Source organism: Tachypleus tridentatus, chromosome 7 (genome assembly GCF_004210375.1).
Source record: "Tachypleus tridentatus isolate NWPU-2018 chromosome 7, ASM421037v1, whole genome shotgun sequence".
NCBI classification, from domain to species: Eukaryota; Metazoa; Arthropoda; class Merostomata; order Xiphosura; family Limulidae; genus Tachypleus; species Tachypleus tridentatus.
Window position 1 is genome coordinate 154669074 of NC_134831.1, and position 23851 is coordinate 154692924.

The 23851-nt window shown below is 32.3% G+C and overlaps 1 protein-coding gene across 1 annotated transcript in view; it reads right to left on the minus strand.

Annotated features, from left to right (window-relative positions):
- Positions 1-22696, minus strand: part of LOC143257838 (centrosomal protein of 76 kDa-like) — a 41133-nt gene extending 18437 nt beyond the window's left edge. The window contains exons 1-5 of the mRNA XM_076516869.1: positions 22670-22696; positions 21492-21648; positions 21212-21397; positions 8379-8803; positions 7687-7847 (exon numbers count right to left, since the gene is read on the minus strand). Coding sequence (XP_076372984.1) covers positions 7687-7847; positions 8379-8803; positions 21212-21397; positions 21492-21648; positions 22670-22696 — 956 coding nt within the window. The remainder of the gene's footprint in view (positions 1-7686; positions 7848-8378; positions 8804-21211; positions 21398-21491; positions 21649-22669) is intronic.
- Between the last annotated feature and the right edge of the window lie 1155 nt (positions 22697-23851).

Sequence of the window (23851 nt, forward strand, 5' to 3'; positions counted from 1 at the left end):
CCATATTTAATATCTTTTTCATATTAAGAAACTCTCTTCTTCTAGTTTTAACTTACACAACCTTTTATACAGGATTAGTATGGTATTGATGATAAACACGTAAATGCTTTGTTTCATGTCCTTAAATGTTGTAATATTTTATGTTTGTTTATTTTAATGGCATCTAGACACTTGTACATGATTCTAAAATTATTCTTCCTAAATATTTTTTAAGGGGCTCAATTTTTATATTTTAGCCAATACAGTGATTGCAAGTTATTACTGGTTGACCTTTAGCTTCATGGAACAAGGAATTTCTTGCCCTAAAATGGCAAGTTTAATAAAAAGTTATAGAAAATGAAGTTCTTACAAAACAAAAATGTGGTGAAATATGTTAAAATGTCTAGTTTCATTATTATTAATACTTATAAAAACAAATTTTAGTTACTATATTTCATCTCTAGTTTAAAATATGGAACTAACACAGCAAAAAAAAAAAAACAACCAATAAAACTAGGTTTTATTTGTATATTTCTTAATTACTGTGAGGGTATTTCATGATTATTAGTGTCATGCATATAACTTAAGTATTTTCAAAAGCAACAAATAAATATGTTTCATTATTACAATGACATATTATTCTATGAAGTATGATTTATATTGTAATTTTTACTGCACTGTTACTTTATGTTTTAACTTACTTTTTGTCAATGTAATATGAATGGTGGTGCAGATTATGAATATGTTGAAGTTTCTTTTTTGGATATGTTAATTTCATATTTATAATAGGCATAATAAGGTATGGTATGAAATTATAAGTGTATTGACATAAAGTAAACATGTTAAATTGTTAACTAAGATAAATAAATTTTGCAACATTTTTGTTTTATTTTTGCAATGCATACATTGAGTGAAGTAGCATACAGAAGAAATGTGGTAGCTAGAGGAAACAAAATTGCAATCAGGCAGATGGAACAAAATGTAACAAGGCAGAAGTAATCACAAGCAATGTTGTACATGATTCATAGGATTTCCAAACTTAAAGTCACTAGATGCATCATAATTTAAAATAAAGCACAAAAGTAGGTCATATCAGCAATCCAGCATTGACAACTTGCACCAATGAATAATTGTGCAAGAACAGAGGTTAAAGAAGTCAGTTCTGTGCTTCTCACTCTGTAGTGGTTTTCTTGGAAGGCAACAGAAAGAAGCATATGTCCAAGTCCCTAAACTATTCTTCTCAAGATTACTTGATACCTATTCATAAACAGTATTTTACTTCTGAGTGGCTATACAACTTGCTTTATGAAGCTACACAAAGTTCTAGACTAGGAAATTCAGAAAACTGTCAACACTCACTGGCTGGTAAAAATTTAAGAAAACCTGTCCAAGTTACCTTGTTGTATACCCAGCTAATGTTTATTGGTACTCTTGTGTGTTTAAAATTTAGGGCCCACTTAGGTAGTGCACATTTTGGTCATTTCTAATAGTGATCTCTCATCCATAAAAATAGTGATAGAAAAGTCTAACAAATGAGACAACTTCAAGCAGTCCATTGTGCAATACAAAGTTTGTATATATATACACAGACACACAGTGTTTGACTAGCATGCTCTTAGAACAGCACTGCTCTTATTCTAGTAATGCTAGAATAAGAACTCATGATGAATGACAGTTTTGTTAATAAGCTGCCACTAACAACATATTCAAAAGAAAACACTTTAGCAACTGAAAAGTATGGTTACAGTCCTTAGTCCATCTGAAGTGTTAATAAGCTCTCATTAATACTGACAATGATTGTGTACTTATGAAATGGCAGTTATGAAGTGTTGGCAGTATGAAAGCAAGGTTGAGAAACTTGCAGAGTTCCTTATCATTTTTAGATCAAGCCTAGTCCTTACTAGTTATAATCTTTGCAGGACTGATGGAGCAACCATCTCTGCTTCAATGTGACAAGGATATTACAGTTGTGTGCACGTAAATGCATAGCTCACATTCTTGGCTTTTCTTTCAAGCTAGATCTAACATACCTTCAGACTACAACTCAGGAATTTTAAGTACCAGCTTAGGATGCCTGGGTAACTAAAATAATATCATACTCCATAGATTAAGTACCCACTTGAAAATCAGGTAATTCCAAATCTATTAGCCATTCAAAGATGGCAGGGCTGTTACACAGTCCAAACAAAATAGCATGGAACTCATAAAGACTGTATTTAATGCAGTCTTTTAGCATGCTTTAATTTTATATAGTAACCTTTAGGTAACCAGACCTAAGGAGATGAGTTGGTGGAATTATTCCAACATTTCCAGGTATTCATCTTTTCATAGCATTAAGAATGCATTTCTCACTATTTTGCCAGATATTAACAGGTAACATAAGAATCCTTTCTTTTTCCTCACTGTGGCAACTGGTGATGATCAATCATTTTCCATTAGGTGTAACATACTGTCTTGCAGAATTTTGTCTGTTTGCATACTAGTTATGTCATTAACAATAAATAGTGACTGCTACACTAGCCACTTAATTATACAGGGTGTTTGGAAAGTCACTGTGCAGTTTTGTAATCATATTTTATTATATTTCAGATTTTGATCCCAATATGGTTTTACACCTGAAGAACGTGTATGGCTTGTCAAACACGTATTCCGAGAAGGTGGAAGATACACAGATGTGGTGTGACAGCAATTTGATGAAAAATTCCCAGATACACCTGTTCCACATCGCAATGCAGTTCATAACCTTGTTGATAAGTTTCGGGAAACAGGATCGGTGGATGATGCCAAACTCTGTGGAAGGCCAGCAAAGCTATCGGAGGAGAAAATGTTGGATATTTCTGACAGTGTGATGCAGAGTCCATCACAATCATTACGAAAGTTAGCTCAGCAGCATGATATTGGTCTTGGAACTGCTCATAAGGCTGTAAGAAAGAAATTAAAGCTCTTTCCATACAAAATAATGACGGTACAAGAACTGGAAGCAATTGAGAATGAAAAACGAATACACTATTGCAGATGGTTTAACAGATTTACCGAAGATAATACAGCTAATGTGTTGGATGTGATCTATTTCACCGATGAAGCATGGTTCCACAAAACACCCTACATGATTTCAAGGATGGTGTGTAGATTGTGATTTCCAGACGCTGAATTGTTGGCCCTATTTTCTTTATGAACACAATAAATAGTGAGCGCTATTGTTCGGAGATTCTTCATGAAATAAATTACTCATGGTTTCAACAGGATGGTGCTACTGCCCACACATCTCACAGATCTATGCAGTTATTAAAGGAATGTTTTGGTGACTGCATTATTTCCAAAGATGTGCGGCCTCCACGCTCACCAGATCTTAATCCACCAGACATTTATCTGTGGGGAGCAGCAAAATCTGCAGTGTATCGAGATAGTCTGCGCAAGCTGGATGACTTGAATGCAGTGATAACAGCATTCATTCAGTCTATTTCAAGCCAGCAACTGATAGCAGTGTTTAGAAACAAAATAAGAAGGATCCAAGCCTATATTGATGCCAACGGGGTCACTTTCAACATTGTTTATAATTGTCATTCATATTTACCTCCTGTATTCTATATTGAAACATGTCTGTTAATAAATATGTAAATGCACAGTGACTTTCCGAACACCCTGTACATATGTCACCAGTTTCTATTTGTTGAAATGTTATGTTAGTCCTACCTAAGCAGTCATCTAATCTTATAAATATGTCAGCACACTTCACAAAAAAACTCCTGAATCCCTTACATTTGTTAACTTGAAGACCATTCTCACAATCATCCACTAGTAGTCTCATGTAACCAGTCAGTGATATTATTGGATCAAAATATTACTTTTGGGGATAATGATTACAACAGCTAACACAGATGGTCCATATATAGCTTCTTTTCAGTTGGTATAAGACTGAATAATAATATCATGCAAAGTTTGAGAAATACCTACAAGTGCAATACCCTGGCACCATTATTTTCGATTTACAATAACGTGTGAAAATATAATAAAATGGAGCAATCTTCAACACAGAAACATAGTTGCACTTTTAGCAAGTTAAATATATCCATGTGCATCTACAAAAATAAAGTTTTCCAAATGAATATTACATCAACCCTTGAAAATCCATGTAAACCTTTGTCTTTGGAAAGTGTATAAATATTTGCATGTAAGCATTCTAGCATGCAAAAACTGTAACATAAGCTCTAGCAGGTGGTGTGCCCAAAGTGCTTGACTCTTTCATTACTATACCTATACATAAACAGTTCTCCCTTTGAAAATTTCATTTTTAGATACACAGCAAAGAATAAGTTGCATGTTTTTAATATTTCATTACTTTGATTTATTAAAGTGTCAGCAGTTAGGTGAATTTAATAAAAGTTGAGCTGCTATTTTTAAATTTTTAGCTGGGGATTTTATATGTTTTCAATTTATTTTATTACATATCTGAAATATAAAATTGGTTAATTCTGTAAAAGTACAAGAGGCATATACTTTCTTCCTAGTGGAACAAAATTCTTAGCTCGCATATTGTTAGTATCACACGTTTTGAGGCTATACAAAGGATTAGTGCATTCTACGTGTATACATAGTTCAAGAATAAAATGTATTTGTAACCAAAATAGTGCTCTACAAAATAACATGTTTGTACATAGGGCAGTACTCTAGAAGAAGACAAGTACGCGTGTCCAGGACAGCACTCTAGAAGACTATGTATGTTATGCATATGTGCCCATCAAAGTGAAAGATTTAACCACCAAATGGGACACATGCTATGTTGCCACCAAACATAAAAGCATTGTTTAAAAGTTCAGTGATATCTTTAAGTTTTAAATCACATGTTATTGTATATACCTGTTCCAACATGTATCAGTTTAACTATAAAGTATGCAGTGGCTAGAGGGGGCTCAGCTCCAGGGCCTATTGATAATTTTATGTAAAATTACATGGGATGTGGAGCCTACAAAAATTATTAGCCTTAAAATCTACGACTGAAAGTATCTATTTAACACTCTGGAGGACTAGGTCTGCCAAACTGGTCTTATGGTTACACAAACAAATTATAGAACCAAAATAACGTACAACTTGATAAGTTTATGATAAAAAAAAATTATATCCATATTTTTAGCTTCTAGTATTTAGAATAGTTTTTTGTACAACATTATTTTCTTAAGAAATAATATATATATACTTATAACTGTCTTAGATTTTTCTATTTTTCTTACATTATTAGCCTAAAATATGTTAAGAGGTGTTTAATTGAGTTTTTTGCCATGGCATAGGGGCACAAAGAATGGTTCTACATTTTTTTCAAGTACATATTTTTAGCTCATAACTCTGTTATCTCTTGACCAATTTGAAATCTAATTACAGTTTTGGACTCATGAGGCCAAACTCTTTTATGTATTTGACCATACCCAAGGTCTCATAGATTAATTTACTCTAATCCTGCTTTAAATAGTTTCAATTTCAGAGTAGTCAATAGAGATCCTGATGAATAATAAAACTGAATTAGGTATATGCTTGCCCCATGCTTGGTAAAAACTTCTCAACATGTTCAATAAAGGATGCATAAGCAGAGAGGGTCAAAGGTAGTAACTTGCATTTGAACCTAACACATGCAGCAGATGTGAAAATGATAATATCTGTGGCTGAGCCAGAGTCTCCACTTCTCTCTGTTATATTTGAGGGGGCATTGTAATTGGCTTTAATATTGTTGATATTTTTCTGTACCTCCTCTATTAATCTTCCCTTTGCATTTCTTGAGTTTGCTGCCAGATAGGGATCTGAGAGTTAAATCTGCTTGTTATGATGATTTTTGTGCCCATACTTACAAGCTAAGCTAACAAGTTAATTTCTTTTCCTATGTCATAATCTCAGAGGACATACACAAGTTCAAAATTATGTAGTCTTCCCCATACATATTCAAGGTCACTGACTTAAATAATGCACTATTGTATGAGATATTCCATAAATATGAGAGTTACATTAATTGATAAAAAAATATATTTTATACACCAACAACTTTTAACATGTTTTATATACATTAACAATATTCTCTTTGTGAATTTCTTTGAGTTAATGTTTTTGACTGCTTAAGCAATAATATAACTAAATAAAAAAATAATACATTTTACACAGTCAGCATTGACACCCACAAAATGCCATTAGACTCATAATTTTATATGATGAGGTATTTGCTGACCCCAAATATCTTTACCTGAATTCTTATTATAAAGAAATATTATCTGTCACTTTCAAAAGGAAATAATATAGCACAAATCCAATATCATAACCAAATTTATTTATACATTCTCATAACTATTTCTGAAAACACTGTTCATCTTTAAAGTAGAGAGAGAAAAATTCTCTTTCCATTTTCAACAGTCATCTGTCAGCACTCTCCATAGGAAATACAGATATAACTCTTTTGCTGCCAAAATATTATTTTTAACTAAAGCTGATTGCCACATTCTTTTTTGCCTGTTTGTACCGAATGGAGCACATTACATAAAAAGTTTATAATTTCATTGCAAATGAACATATAAAGATGAAATTTTCAGTTTGTTTTGAACATACATAGTCAGGTAATCAGTCCTGTTCAAACATCTCCATTTCTTCCACAGTTTCCCACTGCCACTGAGCATCCTGTTCTGAACTGGACGATCGTTCGGGTTCAGGTGGAGATGGGGGACTGTACCTGGGGTGGAATTCCTGAACTGCTTTCTAAGACCCTTGCTTAAACCATGGTCACTCTTTCTCGTGATTTCACTGACCTTCCCTGGTAGTGAAACCATGCCCCTCAGGGTTTTAACTATGCCTATTCCCTTGGTTGATTCCAATTTACTTTATATGCTTGGTCTACTTTATTCACCACTGTTTTCCAAGTCTTCTTCTGAGCTTTCATACCCTAAACAGTCACTACCAGAATTATTTCCAAAACTTGAACTAAAGTGAATGATGAATGCCTTCTCAAAGCCATCTTGGAAACTTTGTTGACAAAATTCTTCCATTTCATTGCATCCCGGAAACAATGTTAATCACTTGATCAGGTTCATGACTGTGTAAATACTCCACGATAAACATCTAAGGCTCATGAATATTAAGTTGGAGCTTTGCATTTGCTCATAAAGTGCTGCTATCTACTGAATAAAGAAGACACTATAAAAATTCAACCATAATTGCAAATGGCACAAAGCCGTAGGATCAACTACAGTCGAATTTGGCAGCGAAAGAGTTAAATCACAGTTTAGTTTCTTCTGCCTCTTAAAAGTTTGGGAAGTAAGTTATTTTCTTTGTAATTCTACATACATTACTACCAGAACTAATCTAAGTCATAAGAGTAATAATTAAACAAATATTACATATATATCAAAAATGCATAATATGATTTTCAATCCTCCTACAAATACTAGATGCAAAAACAAGTTCTTAGATTTCTTTTTTTTTTATTTTCAATTGTAAGATTACACAGATTATCAAAAGTTTAATCATCATTTTATATATTAATTTCTGGCATCCAATAATTGAAATGGATAGAAAGTATATTTCTTAGTTAAATTTTCAATACCAATAGACAAATTAGCACTTTGTGTTATGGAAGATTACTGCAGTTACAAAACAGCTAAAATAATTCTTGAAATAACTTTAAAGCATGACAACACAACAGATAAAATTGTTAGAAATATTAAATGAACAGCAAACCTTGTAGCTGAAGGAACATCCCAAAATGTAATATTAGTTCGACCAAATGTTATGACCCATGCATGTGGAACTTCTTTACTCACAGTGCCAATACATACATATGCATTCAAACCAAATCCTAGAAGTAAAGAACACAAGAAAACTGCACAGTCTTCTGAACCCTTAAAAATAAAATGAAATAAATATGTTTTGTATGTTGATGGACAAACATTCCATGAAAAAAAAAGAAGACAAATTTATAATTTGTAGTCCAGAAGATACGCACTGTTAAAGTAATCTAGTAATTAAAACAACTGTTTTGTATTCTGTACTGAATTTTTAATGGTAAAATGTTTTACATATACATATAAAAACTGTTCTATTTTTCTACAGCATTCATCTCAACCTTTCTTATGACAATTTTATTTATTATGCTTACATAATGACTGATATCACCTTAAGAACATTGTAAGAAATATAACAAACAAAATTTCATGTTCAACCAAAAATGAAAGAGATCCATGCTAACTGGAAACAATAACCATTCTATAAACCTAGTTATCACAACTTATAGGATAAAATTTTGAAGAATTCTTAGTGTAAAAGGATCCTCTAAATTTTTTTTTCCAACAAGCCATCAGAAAATTTGAAAAACGTTGCATATAAAAATTGAAGGTCATTCACTTTAATTTTGTTTTCTATGGTAAACTTACCCCAGCTTGAACAACAAGAAAAGCAAAAAGGCTGTTCCATTGTTCTTGCTTTGTTAGTCCAACCTTCCCAACCACTAGACTTTTCTGCTGATGAAATAAGGAAACAAACCAGAGGGCTTCTTGAGGTGACTCAATCAGTCTTCCAACCCTCAAAGGCCTTACATAACAAACAACAGGGAGTGCTATGGCGTTTTCATCTTGGGTAAAGATTTTTACTAGCCTTAGTGAGTGTTCAGGTCGTATTTCCAGATACTCCTGCCACCACAACTTGGAGTACATGAGAAACAATATTTGTTTTTCATCATGCTGAGCTTTTTCTACACTTAACTGGATGTTGAGAACACTCTCAGTTAGAAGTGATTTAGGAGTTGGATTGATACATAATTCGATATCCAAAACTCCAATAGGTACTTTGTTTTCAACACCTTAATAATAAAAAAATGAAAACAAAAAACAGCAACCATTAGTGAATAACTTTTATTAAATCTATGTAAATTTTAATGATAATAAAAATACCTTCTTGTTTACTTTTAGTGTTCTTCTTGACCACTGCTGACTAAATATGCTAGGTCAAGATAAAAAAGTTAAAGCACGATAAATAACTAAAAAAAACTTAAAATTAATATTGTATCTCTGTGTGAATGTACTTTTCCACTCTATTTTTAGTTGCATCTTGTTGTGATTTATCCTTGAAACTTGATGAAGCTATAATGGTGTCTGATTTAAAGGCAAACACATTTACTTATAACTAAATAAGGAAGATAAGTAATTAACCACCTCAATTTACTTGCTTTTAAGAGCCAAGTTCTAACACTCAACTAAAACATATTAATTAACACAAAGTCTAACACTGTCACTAAGCCTCTAAAGCTGCATGTTTAACACATTTATGTACAATGTTATCCTTCTAACAATAAATTACAATAACCAAAACCTTTTATATACCAAACAGTTACAGTAACTTCCACCTCTAACAAGGATAATTTGATAGCTTTATATACTGAGAAATCAATAATATTTGAAAGAAGTTCTATCCAAATAATAATTTATGAACTTCAAGAAATCAATCTAATGTACAATTTTAATTCATTAATAAGACAAATAAAGAGCTATGGTATCCTATAAAGTAATTGTGCAAGTTAGGAAAAATAAAATCTAATATGTAATCTTATTATAATCCATGTTAATTTGAAGTCTAACGAGGTAGTCTTTCATAACAGGTATAATAATTTTTTTTCAATTTTATAAAAACAATTAGGGATCAATATATACATAACCTGTATAGCTACAGTAATACAAAACATTTTAATTCTCAAAATGTGCTGGAAAAAAAGTCAAACTACAAAAACTGAGTTACCTAAAACTAAAAAATATTTTATCCCCACTCTGGCAAACCACTGTAATTATGTTAGTCTAAGTAATGAAAATCTTTAATTTTAAGTAACTGAGTTTTTACAGTTTTGAATTGCTTCAATACTTGTTGTAGCTTTAAAACTTTCTATATTATGTTAAATTTTCATTAATCTCTACTTGTCTTTATGAAATTCAAAAATATTTTATTATACTTGTTTGTTTGGAGCATACAAATACTTGTTTTGTTTTACTACTCATCAAAATCTCTATCAGTCTACTCTCAAATCTAATTACATGCCCAAAGTAACACATCATCTGGTTTATACTGTATATATATATTTTTTTTTAGTACAAGAAAAAAATCAGTGAGATTTCTGTAGTAGGGTTTTGTAAAAGAATTAAACTACTATGTTTCATCATTTTTCTGTACACTTGTCTGGAAGAATCACTTATTTACTTAAACGAGAAGTTAGTGAAATGGTGAAATTTTTACTCACTCTGTAAACAGATATACATATATATATATTGATTTAGATGGCTTTATAAGTACAATAAGTTTTACTTCAGCCAAGCCAATACTGTGAAATACTCATTGTTAACATTCAGATATTTTAAAAGTGATTTTAAACGAGTGATGTATCTTTCATCATGATCTCTACTATCAAGTACTACTCCATTTAATGATATTTACTACATTTACAAGCAAATACAAACATTCACACAATGTAAATATGTATATTTCATCCTAATTAGTAAAGTAAGTCATATAAATCACATTAATATTGCTTTACCATAGGCTTGTTATCATTATAAAAAACAGAAAACATTTCATAATATATGTCCTTAACTGCACACACTCAAAACATCTAACAGTGAACAGTTGCACAGCTAGGGTTTTCAGCACCCGGGGACAAAGTCAGTTTTCTCGCCCCCTCATGAAAAAATATAAGCCATAATTCCTAATTATGTAACATCAATTTGGTGCCCACCCCCAATGCTGCCTCTGGGGACAGATGTACTCCCTTGCCCCCCCTAGCTACGCCACTGACAGTAAACGTCATCAAACTGTCGATGTTTAAAAGATCTAACAACATGCCATTAAACTGTAGACACTCAAAACATCTAACATTACATGTCAATAAACTGTAGACATAAAACATCTAATAATATGTACCATCACATTGTAAACATAAAATGATTTATATTGATCTTTCTCAATTTACCAACCACACTATCTTTAATTATTTACAGCTAATTGTTACTGTGAATGAGTAGTAGAATGCAAACCACTACCCTTTGAAAGGTTTTCAGACATCTTTTGAACTTGTGGCTAAACTTAGCGAGCAATACACTGCAAGCAAAGTGGTGAACATGAGAGAAGAGATTACAGACTGTTGAAAAATGGAAAAAATGATTTGTGAAAAAACATATAGACTAAAGTCATAGGCCACCCCAGCATTTGAGATCATTCGGTAGTATCACAAAGTTATGACATAACACTGATATATTTAATCAAGTCAGCTAAAAGTACTGTCAGGACATTAAAAATATTCACTTGACAGAATGGTGAGAAAGTGTTGGAAATTGCCTTTGCAATAATAAATTCAAGGTATTTCAGTTTATTCATTGTGAACAGCCACCATCTTGCAATGAGTACAGTATGTTTTCCATAAATGTAGATATTTTGGAATGACTGGAATACACAAACCATGTTGCTTAGTGTAAAGCTTATTACCACTGGTATTTTTACCTAATTTAAAACTGATGGTAAAATATAGACATGGAAGCAATGACAAACAGTTTCACAGTGATTGTATTGTGCCAAGTAAGAAAAACTATGGTGATGGTATTATGTTACAATGGATAAAGCACCTATCTTTAAAGTTTAAATGTCATGGACACTGAAAGATTTTTATATGAACATGTTCCATGAGACAAGGTTAAATGGTTCATCAAATGCTTTAGAATATACAGTTGAAATTGAATTTCAAAGTAGACAGTAACATCTTGAAATGGACCTGAGTTTAACCCTACAAAACACCATCTTCAACACATTTTGGAGGATTTAATTAAAAAATAAGAACAAAGTCTTCCAATCAATTTCAAGTGGATGAATATTTGAATCAACAATGGAGGCAAAACTGCATCATACATTTCTTGAAACATAGAAGAGAACAGGTCTTGTGGAATAGCAGAAGATATCCAGGCAAAGACTGTATTACACTATACTAAGAAAGCAATAACTGTAACTTTACCCTCTCATTTATTTACACATCTAAATACTTTTGGCAGGATAATGCATATAAGATACACGAGGACAGTTAAAAATATCTGAAATAATAGTCTTCCTACTAAACTTTACAGTTTATATTTTTACATTTACTCCATTCTTGAGCACTTTTAACACTGTTATGGCATCAGTTCAACATACTGATGCTGTATCAGATAAGTAATGTTCAGAATACATTTGAACTTACTGTTTGTTTCTTCTCAAAATTTGATAAGCTATTAGTAAAAACTTAATAGCTTCCTTATCTAAAAATGCATTTCAGTCAGAAACTTATCTCTCTTCACTACTAAGAATTATTAACTCTTCTGGAACTGCCATGGAATTTCCTGCACATGCCACAAGCCTTGAATAAACTTACTCATATTACAACAGCCTTTATCTTAATTGTCACAATGCTGTAGATCTCCACCACTACAAGGATGACACAGCCATCATGCTTGATAATCCCTGTGAGAACTAACATGTAATCATAGGCTCATACTTGACAAGGCCAACAACATGCATCAGAAGTAGGGAAGAGGGATGACTATAGACAGCAAGTGTGAGAGAGGTGTAATGGTAGGAATATACCAGTTGCTGTTTTGTTTTTAGACAAAATATGTGCAGAAATAATAGATATATACTAAGATATACTACCAAATCAGTATTTCAGAAAACCTCACCTCAATGGTGGGTAATGGGCATGAGTGGATTGGTTTAATGCTTTCCATCTGCCTTTATTCAACACATATTTTTAATAAGTATTATATAATAAGGCATACACAAGTTGTAGTTCTTCATGTAACATTTGATTTGGTAAGTCTTGATTCTTTGTTTTCACTATTTTTGTTGTTCTTGAGGGACTCGTAATGTTTTGGAATGTGTACAAAATCATGGTGCACACATTCCATGAAATGTATGAATGTCATGAAGATGATAGAAAAATATAACAAGCAAAACTCATCATATCCGAGAATGATAGCTGGAGGAAGGTAAAAACCAAACAAAAGCTCAGGAAACCACCCAAAGATATAAGAAATGAGGAATGAATATGTTAGGTGTAGTCCATGTATCAATCTGTAAGATCTCCAAAGGCTGGCAGTGAAAAGAGGAATGAGGGGATGCAAAAAGTCATATGGACAAGTTCACCCATAGAAAGATATGCAGGAAGCTTAGACTGTATAACCTAACCAGTTAAACTGTAAGGGGACAAGTCATGAAAGAAGGATGTCTTCCACAGTAACAACATAGTCCAACCAAGACAGCCCATACAGATCAAAAAAGATAATCAGGATCAAAGTAATAAAACAGAGAAGGAAGAGAGATGGGAAAAGCATCTGATCACTCTCCTGGGTAGCCCAAGTTTTTGGATAAAAGGAGTGAACTAGAAAAACATCATCCAGTCTTTATCATTGTGTACAAAACATAAATATATGAACAATGATGATCACTAACAAGGAGGAGAAAGTGGCCCTTAAGAGCCATATGATACAAAGAACAGGCCAGTGGCTCAAAGAAGGGTAACTAAGAACCCCATAAAGCCACATAAAGGTTCCAGTGGGGGAGAAAGATCAGATAAGGGCAGCAAAAGGAAGGGATTATTACCTGATAAGAGACAGATGATAGTCAACAAAGACCCACAATAACCTGGAATGGACAAAACAGACAGGCCACAGATGAAAAGTCAGGTAAAGAAAGAAGTAAGATGTGGAGGAGTAGAACAAACTAGCTGATGAGAGTGGTGGAGGGTCTTGTGATAGTAGAAAGTCTATGTATAGTTATAGAGAGCAAGAGAAGAAAGCAGACAAAAGAGAGAGAGAGAGAAAGTAGGCTATTCTATAGGAAAATTCTATACATTATGCAAGGGATTAGATAAATTCCTGTTGGGAAAAATGAATTAGCAAGATCAACTGAGGAAAGACCTCCAAAACAAGAATTTAAAAGCTAAGAGGTTTTGAAATAAGAACAAATCTAATGTAACAAACTACCTTTGGTGTGGATCCATCAAGGCAAAAAAAGCAATATACCACCAGATACAAAGCCCAAAGATGTACCATGGGGAAGGCCCAATAAGCCACAATTATTTTTCAAAAAGTTGATATGCAAAGAATGCTCTTCTTAAGAGGATATGATACACAAAGAAAAACATTCTTTTCTTAGGTATGCTGTAAATGAATTATTACTCTAACAAAACATGAATGTGTCTGTCTGTTAAAAGTAGCATCACCATTAGCTAAGTGAATAAATACTTATGGGCAAGTGGTGAAAAAGTTTTACTATACTACTGCTAATTTTTTGTTATATTCAAATATTTTGCTTTATATTTTAAGATACACTGCATTAATTTTAATGCACTTTTAAAGCAATGAGTTTGCTGGGTGAGAATAATATTATTGTAGTTAATGCAGTACAAATTCACTCCAATCCTTTATTTTGGTCAATTGTAAGGGAGTATCGTTATTTCACTTATTTTACATTTCTGACATACATTGTAAGAAATGTATTTCACTGATATATGCATTTATCCATCTCTTGAAGCAAAAGAGAAGGAACAAGAGGTAATGTGGTTCACCTTCCAAGGATGGGTGGTTGGTAGAGGTAGTACCCATGAATCACCAAGTCAGAAAATCAAGGAAACAATAGAATACTGCAGGCAAGCAGCCTATGTTCAGGATTCCAAGGAAATAAGAATACCTTTAAAGAATTTCTGTAAGCAAAAGTAAAATGAAGGTTTCAAATATACAGTTACAACAGAAAGTGTTTGTACCCCTGCGTCATGAGTAGTTTTTTCCTCATAACTTAAAAAGCATCACAATTAGGATAATGAAGGTATGATGTATTATAATATTATACTAACATACTTCTGCATAAATTTTTATGTAAATTGAACGACAAATAAACTGTTTATAAATAAATAACCAAACATAGGAGGGGCAGAAAGTGTTCGTGCATCTACTTTAATGGTCAATTGTGTAGCTTTTTAGGTGAATTACTTGGCGCAATCTCTCCTCATAGCGCTCCATGATCATTTGACAGTACTCGACTGGTATTTTCTTCCATTCTTTTTTACAGTAGGCCTTTAACTCTTGCAAGTTTTGCAGATGGCTCTGACGAACCCTGGTCTTCAACTCATGCCACACGTTTTCAATTGGGTTGACATCGGGTGACTGCGATGGCCACTCCAGAATGCTGATATGGTTCCTCTACAACCAGGATTGCACATATTTCAATGTGTGCTTAGAGTCATTGTTGTGCTGGAATATCCAACGACACCCAAGCCTCAAATTCCGAGCATCATTCTTGACATAAGTGCCTAATATATCTATGTGCTCTTCTTTTTTCATGATTCTGTTAACAAGGTGAAAGCTGCCTACACCAGAAGAGCTGAAGGAACCCCATAGCATGATCAAGTCACCTCTGCGTTTAACTGCAGGGACGGTGTTCTTTGGAAAATTTCGTTCCCCCTTATTATGAAAAATATTGCGAACAACATTGTGGCCAAAAGTTCAATTTTAGTCTTGTCTGACTAAAGAATACTCTTCCAACAGGTAAAGGGTTTACCTACATCCTTTCTTCCATACCTCAATTGTGCTTCTAAATGAACAGGCTTTAAATATGGAGTTCTACGAGGATGGCATGCTTTGAACCCAGAAGAGCGTAACATGTTCATAACTGTAGAGGTGCTTACTTCAACCCCAGTTTCCCTTACCAGTTTTTGTATGTCATTACGTGTTAAACGAGGGTTCCTACTAACTTCTCTGAGAACCTTTCTCTTGGTTCTCTCTGGAATTTTGGTGGGGCATTCAGAACAAGGGAGGTTAGCAGTTGCAGGCATGCCAATGACATTTATGAAAAAAAGAGGAAAAGGTATATAGCCTGGCGCCAGAGGCTCCACAGCGCGGCTCAGCCGCGCCTGACTAGGGGGGTCCGGGTTCTATATAACTTTCATTTACAGTTTTTAGCAAATTGATTTATCCTTTTAATTTGCATTCATTTTTTAGAAGATATATCAAAATATCTAAAATTAACAAATAAAATAAAAAGTAAATAAATGAAATTTAAGATTGTTTATTTGCTATTTATTCAGTTTAATTTTTTTCTAAATCAAAATATATTAGTAATATGAGTTAATAAAGCCAAAATAACTCAGTAAATATTTCAAATACAAATCATTTCATTATTATCCTTTTTGTCATCAATAACATCATCATCATCAACTACTGGTATGCTGCCAATTAAAGGTTTTACAGTCATTGCCAATAACTACTTCTCTGCTGCATATATTCCATACAATTTTCAAATCACATAAAATTACTCTTTTGACTAATCATGACTACCTACAGTTCAAATTGTTCATCTGTGCAATCTTGTCATTATACTACTGGTACCTTAATGTCAGTGAATTTTCCATTCTTTCACAAATTGACAATACAAACTAAAACAGCATATGAAGGAAAGCTATGACATTGCTTAAAAATTCAACTACTGATATGGTTCAATATTAAACTACTGATATCAGTGATATGCCTCAGAAATTAAATTTTGTACAGTCACTGACATCAACAACTACTGCTCTGCTGCATGTATTCCATTAAAATTTCAAATTACTTAAAATTACTCTACATGACTACCTACAGTAAAACTTGTTCATCTATACAATCTTGTCAGTAAATTACTCGTACCTCAATATCAGTATATTTTTCATTCTTTCACAATACAAACTGAAACAGCAAATCAAGGAAAGCTTTGACATTGCTTCAAAATAAAATTAATGATATGCTTTAAAATAAACCACTGGCACTGTATGCTGCAGATAATAATAAAATGTTTTTCAGTCACTGATATCAACTTTTGCTCTGCTGCATAAATTACAGTCAAATTTCAAATCACTTAATTTCCTTTAATCAATCTTGGCTACTTTCCTCTTTTTCGAGACAAGGGTTTCCAGTGCTCTCTTCCAAGCTTTTTTTCTCTCCTTCTCTGAATGGGCAGCTCTCTGTGCCTCTGTGTCTTTCTGGACTTTTTCTTTAGCCAAGGTGGCTAGGCCAGATTTCACAGAACCATAGGCCTCAAGCCTTTCTGCCCTTTTCTTCTGATTCTCCCTCAGCTTTGAGGTATACTTTGAAGCTGCTGATCTAATGTCCTTACACATTCTCTTGTCTACAGGATCAAAATGAACACCTTTCCTTTTAAACATTTCAATCGCTGTTGTTTCTTTGGAGCATAGAGAATATTTTATTGTCTGGTATGCACATGATACCAGACCACGAGACCTGCAACAAGACAAAACGAGACTGCCTCCAAGATGGCGGTCAGATTTTTTTTTTCTGCAATAAACATTGAAAAAATACGATTTCTCCTCAAAAACCACCTACCCGGGCCCCAAATCGCTCATATTTTCTCCTCGAATTTACACGAATCTCATGGGTGATCGTCAGCCGTTTGAAAACCACGGAAATCCACGTTTCAGCGGAAAAATGGTATGCATGCAGTTGATCCTGTAAGCTTAAACTTGACAATTATGCTTTGAATGGTAGATTTCAGCACATTAAGTTGTGTAGCAATGTCAGAAAAAGACACACAAGACTTGTATTTCACAGTAATTCAGTTTTTTAAATCACTGGACAGTGGTTTCCTGTTCACCATGATGACCAAGCAGATAATGATGGAGACGGTGCTAAATTGCCGGAAGTACATTTCTTGCTGGCTAAATTCCAATAATTATGAACCCAGTGTCTAGTTCTGGAATGGTATAATGTAGTTTATTTGCCAAAATAAACAAAATTTTTATGGGAATATCAGTTTTTTCACACGTTCTGAACTGTACTAACACTTTCTGCTCCTCCTATTTTTGGTTATTTGTTTATAAACAGTTTATTTATCATTTAATTTACATAAAAAATTATGTAGATGTGTGTTAGTATAATATTTATAATATATTATACTTCTATTAACCTAATCATGATACTTTTTAAGTTACAAGCAAAAACCACTCGGTATGCAGGGGTGCAAACACTTTCTGTCATAACTGTAAGAGGAAAAGATGTGAACACCCAACAAAGGAGATCAAAAAAAAAAAAAAAAAACAAGTCAAAATACAAATAGAAGAGAAAGAAATGGAAACTAAAATGCTAAACTAAAAAGTACAGTTATGCCTATCAAAACTATTGAAATCTTAGTGAAGAGCCTCAGTGAGAAGGACAGAGATAAGCTAAGGAAATAGGGACAATGCAGAGTTGGAAAAGAAGACACCTAGAGAAAAACCAATAGAGAGGCATTATAATATGCAGTGATGTGCAAAAGTGTTAGGACAAAGTCAAAAATTAAATTTCTGACTACTTTAAAAGAACAATGAAACATTACACACAGGTGACATATCAAAATGTTATTAATTTTTATATTTAGTACAACAGAAACTCCGTGAAAGTGTTGGGTATACCATGATTGATCAGCATCTAAAGGTACTTGCACTAGTCCATTGTTCCATCTATTCTGCAAATATGTACTGTCAGTTAAGTAGAAAAACACCATGAAATCATTATAGTGTCTTCCCACACTTTATGGTAGGTGTTATACATTGAGGTACCTTTCACGTTTCTTTCACCCTAAGCTTTGAACCAAATATTTCGAACTTGGACTCATCCATCTTTAACACACTTTTATAATCACAAACAGCCTATTTTTGTACTTTTTAGCAAAGTTCACTCTTAATAATATCCAAAGATCAAAGTAAAGGTTTCTTAACTGTTAAATGACCAAATATTCAATTCTCATTGAGACTTCTTGATAATGTAGAACTGGACACTTTTCTGTCACTTGGTATATGGTTATTTAGCTCATGCTTGAGATCAGTGGCAGACTTTCTTCTGTCCTGAAGGCTGTATAACAAAGTTACTTAATGTCAGTATCATTGAGTTTAGATTTTCTGCTCTTCCTTTCCTATTCTCAAATTTACTTGTCTTGGTCTCATGATCTAGGGTGTACTTGACAGTATTTGAGGAGCATTTCAAGTCTGCAGCAATTTTTGGAGAGTCTAACTCCCATCACATAAAGCTTTTATACAAAATCTCTGCTGTACTGAAAATTTTCTATGCTTTTTGGACTGTGGCAAGACAGTAAAACTTTATATATAGTGTTTAATACTGTTTTCATCATGATTTATTTGTGGAATGCTATTGAATTGATTTCTTCTAGCTTCTTTCTGTATAGTTAAGACACTGTATGAGATATCCTGACAGTTATTTCAGACCCTAAATTCAATCAGTATATTCATTCAAGCAGAACCATTATGACATGCCCTTGATAAAAGTGTACAGAAATTCCAAAGAATGATAAATATTTAATAGCGATCAGTGAGCATTACCATAGTGCTGAAATTTACATTATGTAATGGCATACAAGAATTAGCCCTATACAATGGAAAGAATAACAAACTACTCTCTTGTCCTAACACTTTTGCACTGTACTGTAAAGGTAAAAAGATAGAATATCACAACCTGATTCATGAGCACAGGAAACATAAAAGGAATAGGTACTTTTTCACCAAAAAGAGAAAAGCTAGAGATGGAAGAGCTGGATAAACCCATCCACAGGCAAGGCAAGCTCCACAGAAGGCAAAGACACAAAATGACTAGTAACATTAAATGGAGAAGAAATAGGCAGAAAAAAGCCAATAACAGTTCATTACAACTCAGTAAGCTAAGTTATATATTAAATGTTAAAAGTACCTCACTACAAATAGAAATCCAAGACCAGGTCACATGTGGCCTTGTGTACTACTAAATGACCTAAGGTGATAACAAGTGAATATTAGGTCCATGAGCAAATAACAGTGTCTCCAGTCACTACTGAATCAGTTGGGGAAAATGCTTGAAAAGGAATGCCCAGGTTTTTGGACTTTTGTCTTTTACACACACATATATATTATCTATATTACATATTACTTTGCATACATAAATATATGTAAGCTAAAATAGAAATGTTACAGCTAGAAAAAGAAAAGCTGCCATTAGGTGGATGGAACAAACATGCAAGAAGAACAAAAACAATGTAGCACTAAAGCAAAAAGACTTTCTCAACAAATATCAAGTGTTTTCAATAAAACTTTACTTTTCTTCTTATCTGGTTTCATTTAGTTTTACTGCTTTAGAGTATATCTTGACCATTCCAGAGTATGCTAAAACCATATCATAGCAGGACAGCTTTGTGAAAACAAACAATCATATTACAATTATGCCATGACTTGTGTACATGGTTGACACAATTGTAAGAAAAGACAATACCATGAGAGATGTTCAAAATCTTTTTCAATTTTTCTTATCTAATTTAATAGTTTTTAACTTTTATAGTTCAGTTACTTTTTCAACAATAAGTAAAAACTTAAAAAAATGAACAAGAAATGTTTTCCTTAACATCTGAACTTAGCCCTTTTGCCATTAAGGATGATTCACTTCAAATCTACTTTTCTGTAAAGATGTTCATTGTTCACAAAAAAAAATTGTTTATTTCAAATGTGTATTTGAGATTATAGAATATTTATAAGGCACGTAAGTAGAATTTCCTAAAATCTAAAATAATTTCACTGGCTTTGTTAAATAAGATAATAATAGGTTGATTAATAAACTTGTTATTTGCTTAAAGCTGAACATCAAGATTGCAAAAAAGAAGAGACTGAAGCCAAATATCTACTTTTACATAGCATAAAAGAAATAATCTCTAAGAAGAACTTTGTAAAGAAAAAGATGTTTTTTTATTGGTTATAAACAACATAAGAGTATTGTCAGTGAGAATTACATTTTTTTTAAAAGGCAGACTATTACATGAAACTTATCTCATATGGGTTTGACATTTTTTTTATATTTCAATATAGGAAGAGGAAGAATAGGTTCTAAGTTTATATCCTGGTTTGTCAATATCTACTGTTATGAGTTTTGTAATTAACTGGACATTTTGAATCACATAAAAATGTTGAAGGAAAATATAAAACAAGTGGTTTGGAGTGAAAGGATGTCACATGAGAATTTATTTAATTTTTTTCTTATGAAATTAAGAAATTGAACCTTACATAACATAAAATCTGAATTACAAAATAAGCTTATTGACATATATGAACAATAACATTGTTTATTTAAATTTTAAATGTAACTCTGTAAAAAGATACGACATGATCTCTCAGATAATTTGAGCATCAGTTCAAAAAAAATATCCCTACCTATTCCCTTTAATTCAGTATGTATGCTCAGACAACCATTAGGTGAAGTGAGTACTTTTCTCCAGTCAAGAAAACAGGATGACATAAGTTTGTTTTCACCATCTGGTTCCGTTCGAACTAATACTAAATGAACAGGGCAGTCAATTTCTGAAAGGATGGAAGGATGAACATCAGATGCTATGAGGCCTTAAAAATTAGAAAACACTATGAGTATCTTTTAAAACAATATTTCTAATAATTTTCAAGAGATAAACATTAAGAAAGAATGTTTTAACCATACCTTTTGTTTTAGCATGCAAATCAAAGCTTAATGTGCAGAAAAAGTCTGGTTCACAGACTGCTGGAACTGGTGTGGATTTTGACCTTTGACCTTGAAAATGACCATGAATAGTAAGGGTTGGAAGATCCAACAACAGAAGATGGATCAAGTAAACATTCTACAAATGCTCTTCCTTGCTTTATTCTTATTTCCAATTTGTAAACATTTTGATCTTTAAATAAACTGCTTTCAACTGCATCTGCAATTAAATTAACAAAAAAATAATTCCACAAGCATTACAACTGTCAATAAGTTAATCATATACTATATATACACAGTAAAACCTGTCTAAGCCAGAAAATCCACAGAACGGAAACCTGTACAAGCTGGAAATATCAACATTCTGCAGCATTATCTTAAGATTTCTCTTATAAAAGGCCCTCTGTATGGCAATAATTTCTTATTTCATTAATAATTTCTTTAAATATTAATAAATTCTTGGACATTTTGTACAGTAAGTACTGGTTAAATATATTCTGTTCATTTTTCTGCTGTCATTATTTCTGCAATTAAATTAGATTCATAATTTGTAGAAATATATTTGTCTTTTAAGTGCAAAATTCTACTCTTTAAATAATTCTCACAAAAAAATAAATTCCTATCTTCCCTAATTTTAAAATTTAGGAGAAATTTGCTTAATACCCTTATTTAAAAAAAAAACACTAAATAACTTCATTTTTTTAAAGTTGTTTGTTATGACAATTCTCATGAAATCCAAACTCTGATTGAGAAGATTGATACAGATGATCATGTAAATGCAGAAAGTTTTGTGAATGTTGACAAGAATGTTTTAACAGAAACTGATGAAATTAATTTAAACTCTATAATAGAATTGCAAAATGGTAACAGTGTGAGAGATTCAGAAGATGAACAAAATGGAAAAGATAGTGAGGAAATAGAAATTCCTACTTCATTGCAAATGTTAAGTTATATTAATTGTATCAGATTGTATGCACAAATGAAGGGAGAAAATTAACTTTATGAAAAGGCTATAGAATTGGCATTCTCTTTTAAATGCATGAGAAGGCCCATTAAAAAAATGAAACAGTTGAAACTGGACATTTTCTTCAAATAAATTTGATTTAGCTTTTGTGCACTTATTCTAATAAATATAGCATAAACATTCATGAACATCTTACTTCCCTTGAGTCAAGCAAGTATAACATCCCGCTCTAGGCCTCAAAACCTGCTTAAGCCAGAAATTTTACTCAGTCCCATGCAATTCTGCCTTAGGTTTTACTGTAGTATGGTAATCAAGGTTATTAGTGAAATTTGTTAACTGATTAATCATTGGACAAAGTTACTGATCACATTGAACTAACCAATAATTCTCACATGAAACTAATCTTCCTATCTTCAGCTTTTTAAAGATACTTTCAAATTACTGGTAGTTTAATGTAATAGATATCTTCAGACATATCATTTAGGATTAAGTTATTGTTTTAAATTTAAACTTTTGTACATGTTTGAAAATACATCATACAAAATAATATACACAAACTCCAGTGTTTGGAAATAGTTGACTATTATTCTACAGAAGAATACAGGATGATGATTAGTGAGTATAATGTAATTAATATACAGGTACAGATGTCAACATCACATCAACATGAACAAATAAATTACAGTTACAAAACACTTTGATTTGCATGATACACTCTCTTGAAAACATTAAACTGGCAAGTATAGAGGCAAATTTTAAAACAAACAGAAAAATGAAAATTAAAGATGGTTACTGGATAGAAATGTTAAATACTGTGGCACTGAATGTCATTAATCTCACTCCTGGTATCATTAAACTTTGTATGCCTCTTAAAAAAATCTAAAACAAAATTTGTAATTAATCTTTTAATATTAATATTATCCATATCTTTATTCCTGTTTATATTTCTCCAAGTTGCCATTATTTCCTATATATTGATTTACACTATAATTTTCTCTAACTCCCATCCCATTTTGAGTTTTATGTTGTTTGTTCTATTTTCCAAAATATGTTTTAATATCTTTCAACTGTTATTATTATAATGTTTTTCATATAATTTACACTTTTATTTTGTACAAAGAAAACCTAACACCAATGTCTCCAGTCATAACTGGCTAATCTCCAAGGCCAACTCATCTGGATCATCTGGCTTACATGACATCAATATCTGTACATGTATATTATGTTGTATTCACTAATCATCACCCTTTATTTTCCTTTTATTTTATCAGAATAAATATCACATAAACAAGGTAGTGTGAAACCTGTAAAAAGCTGAATGTATGATTAATAAAATTCCACAGATGTCTCCCTACAGGTTTTCTTAAGATTATTTAAA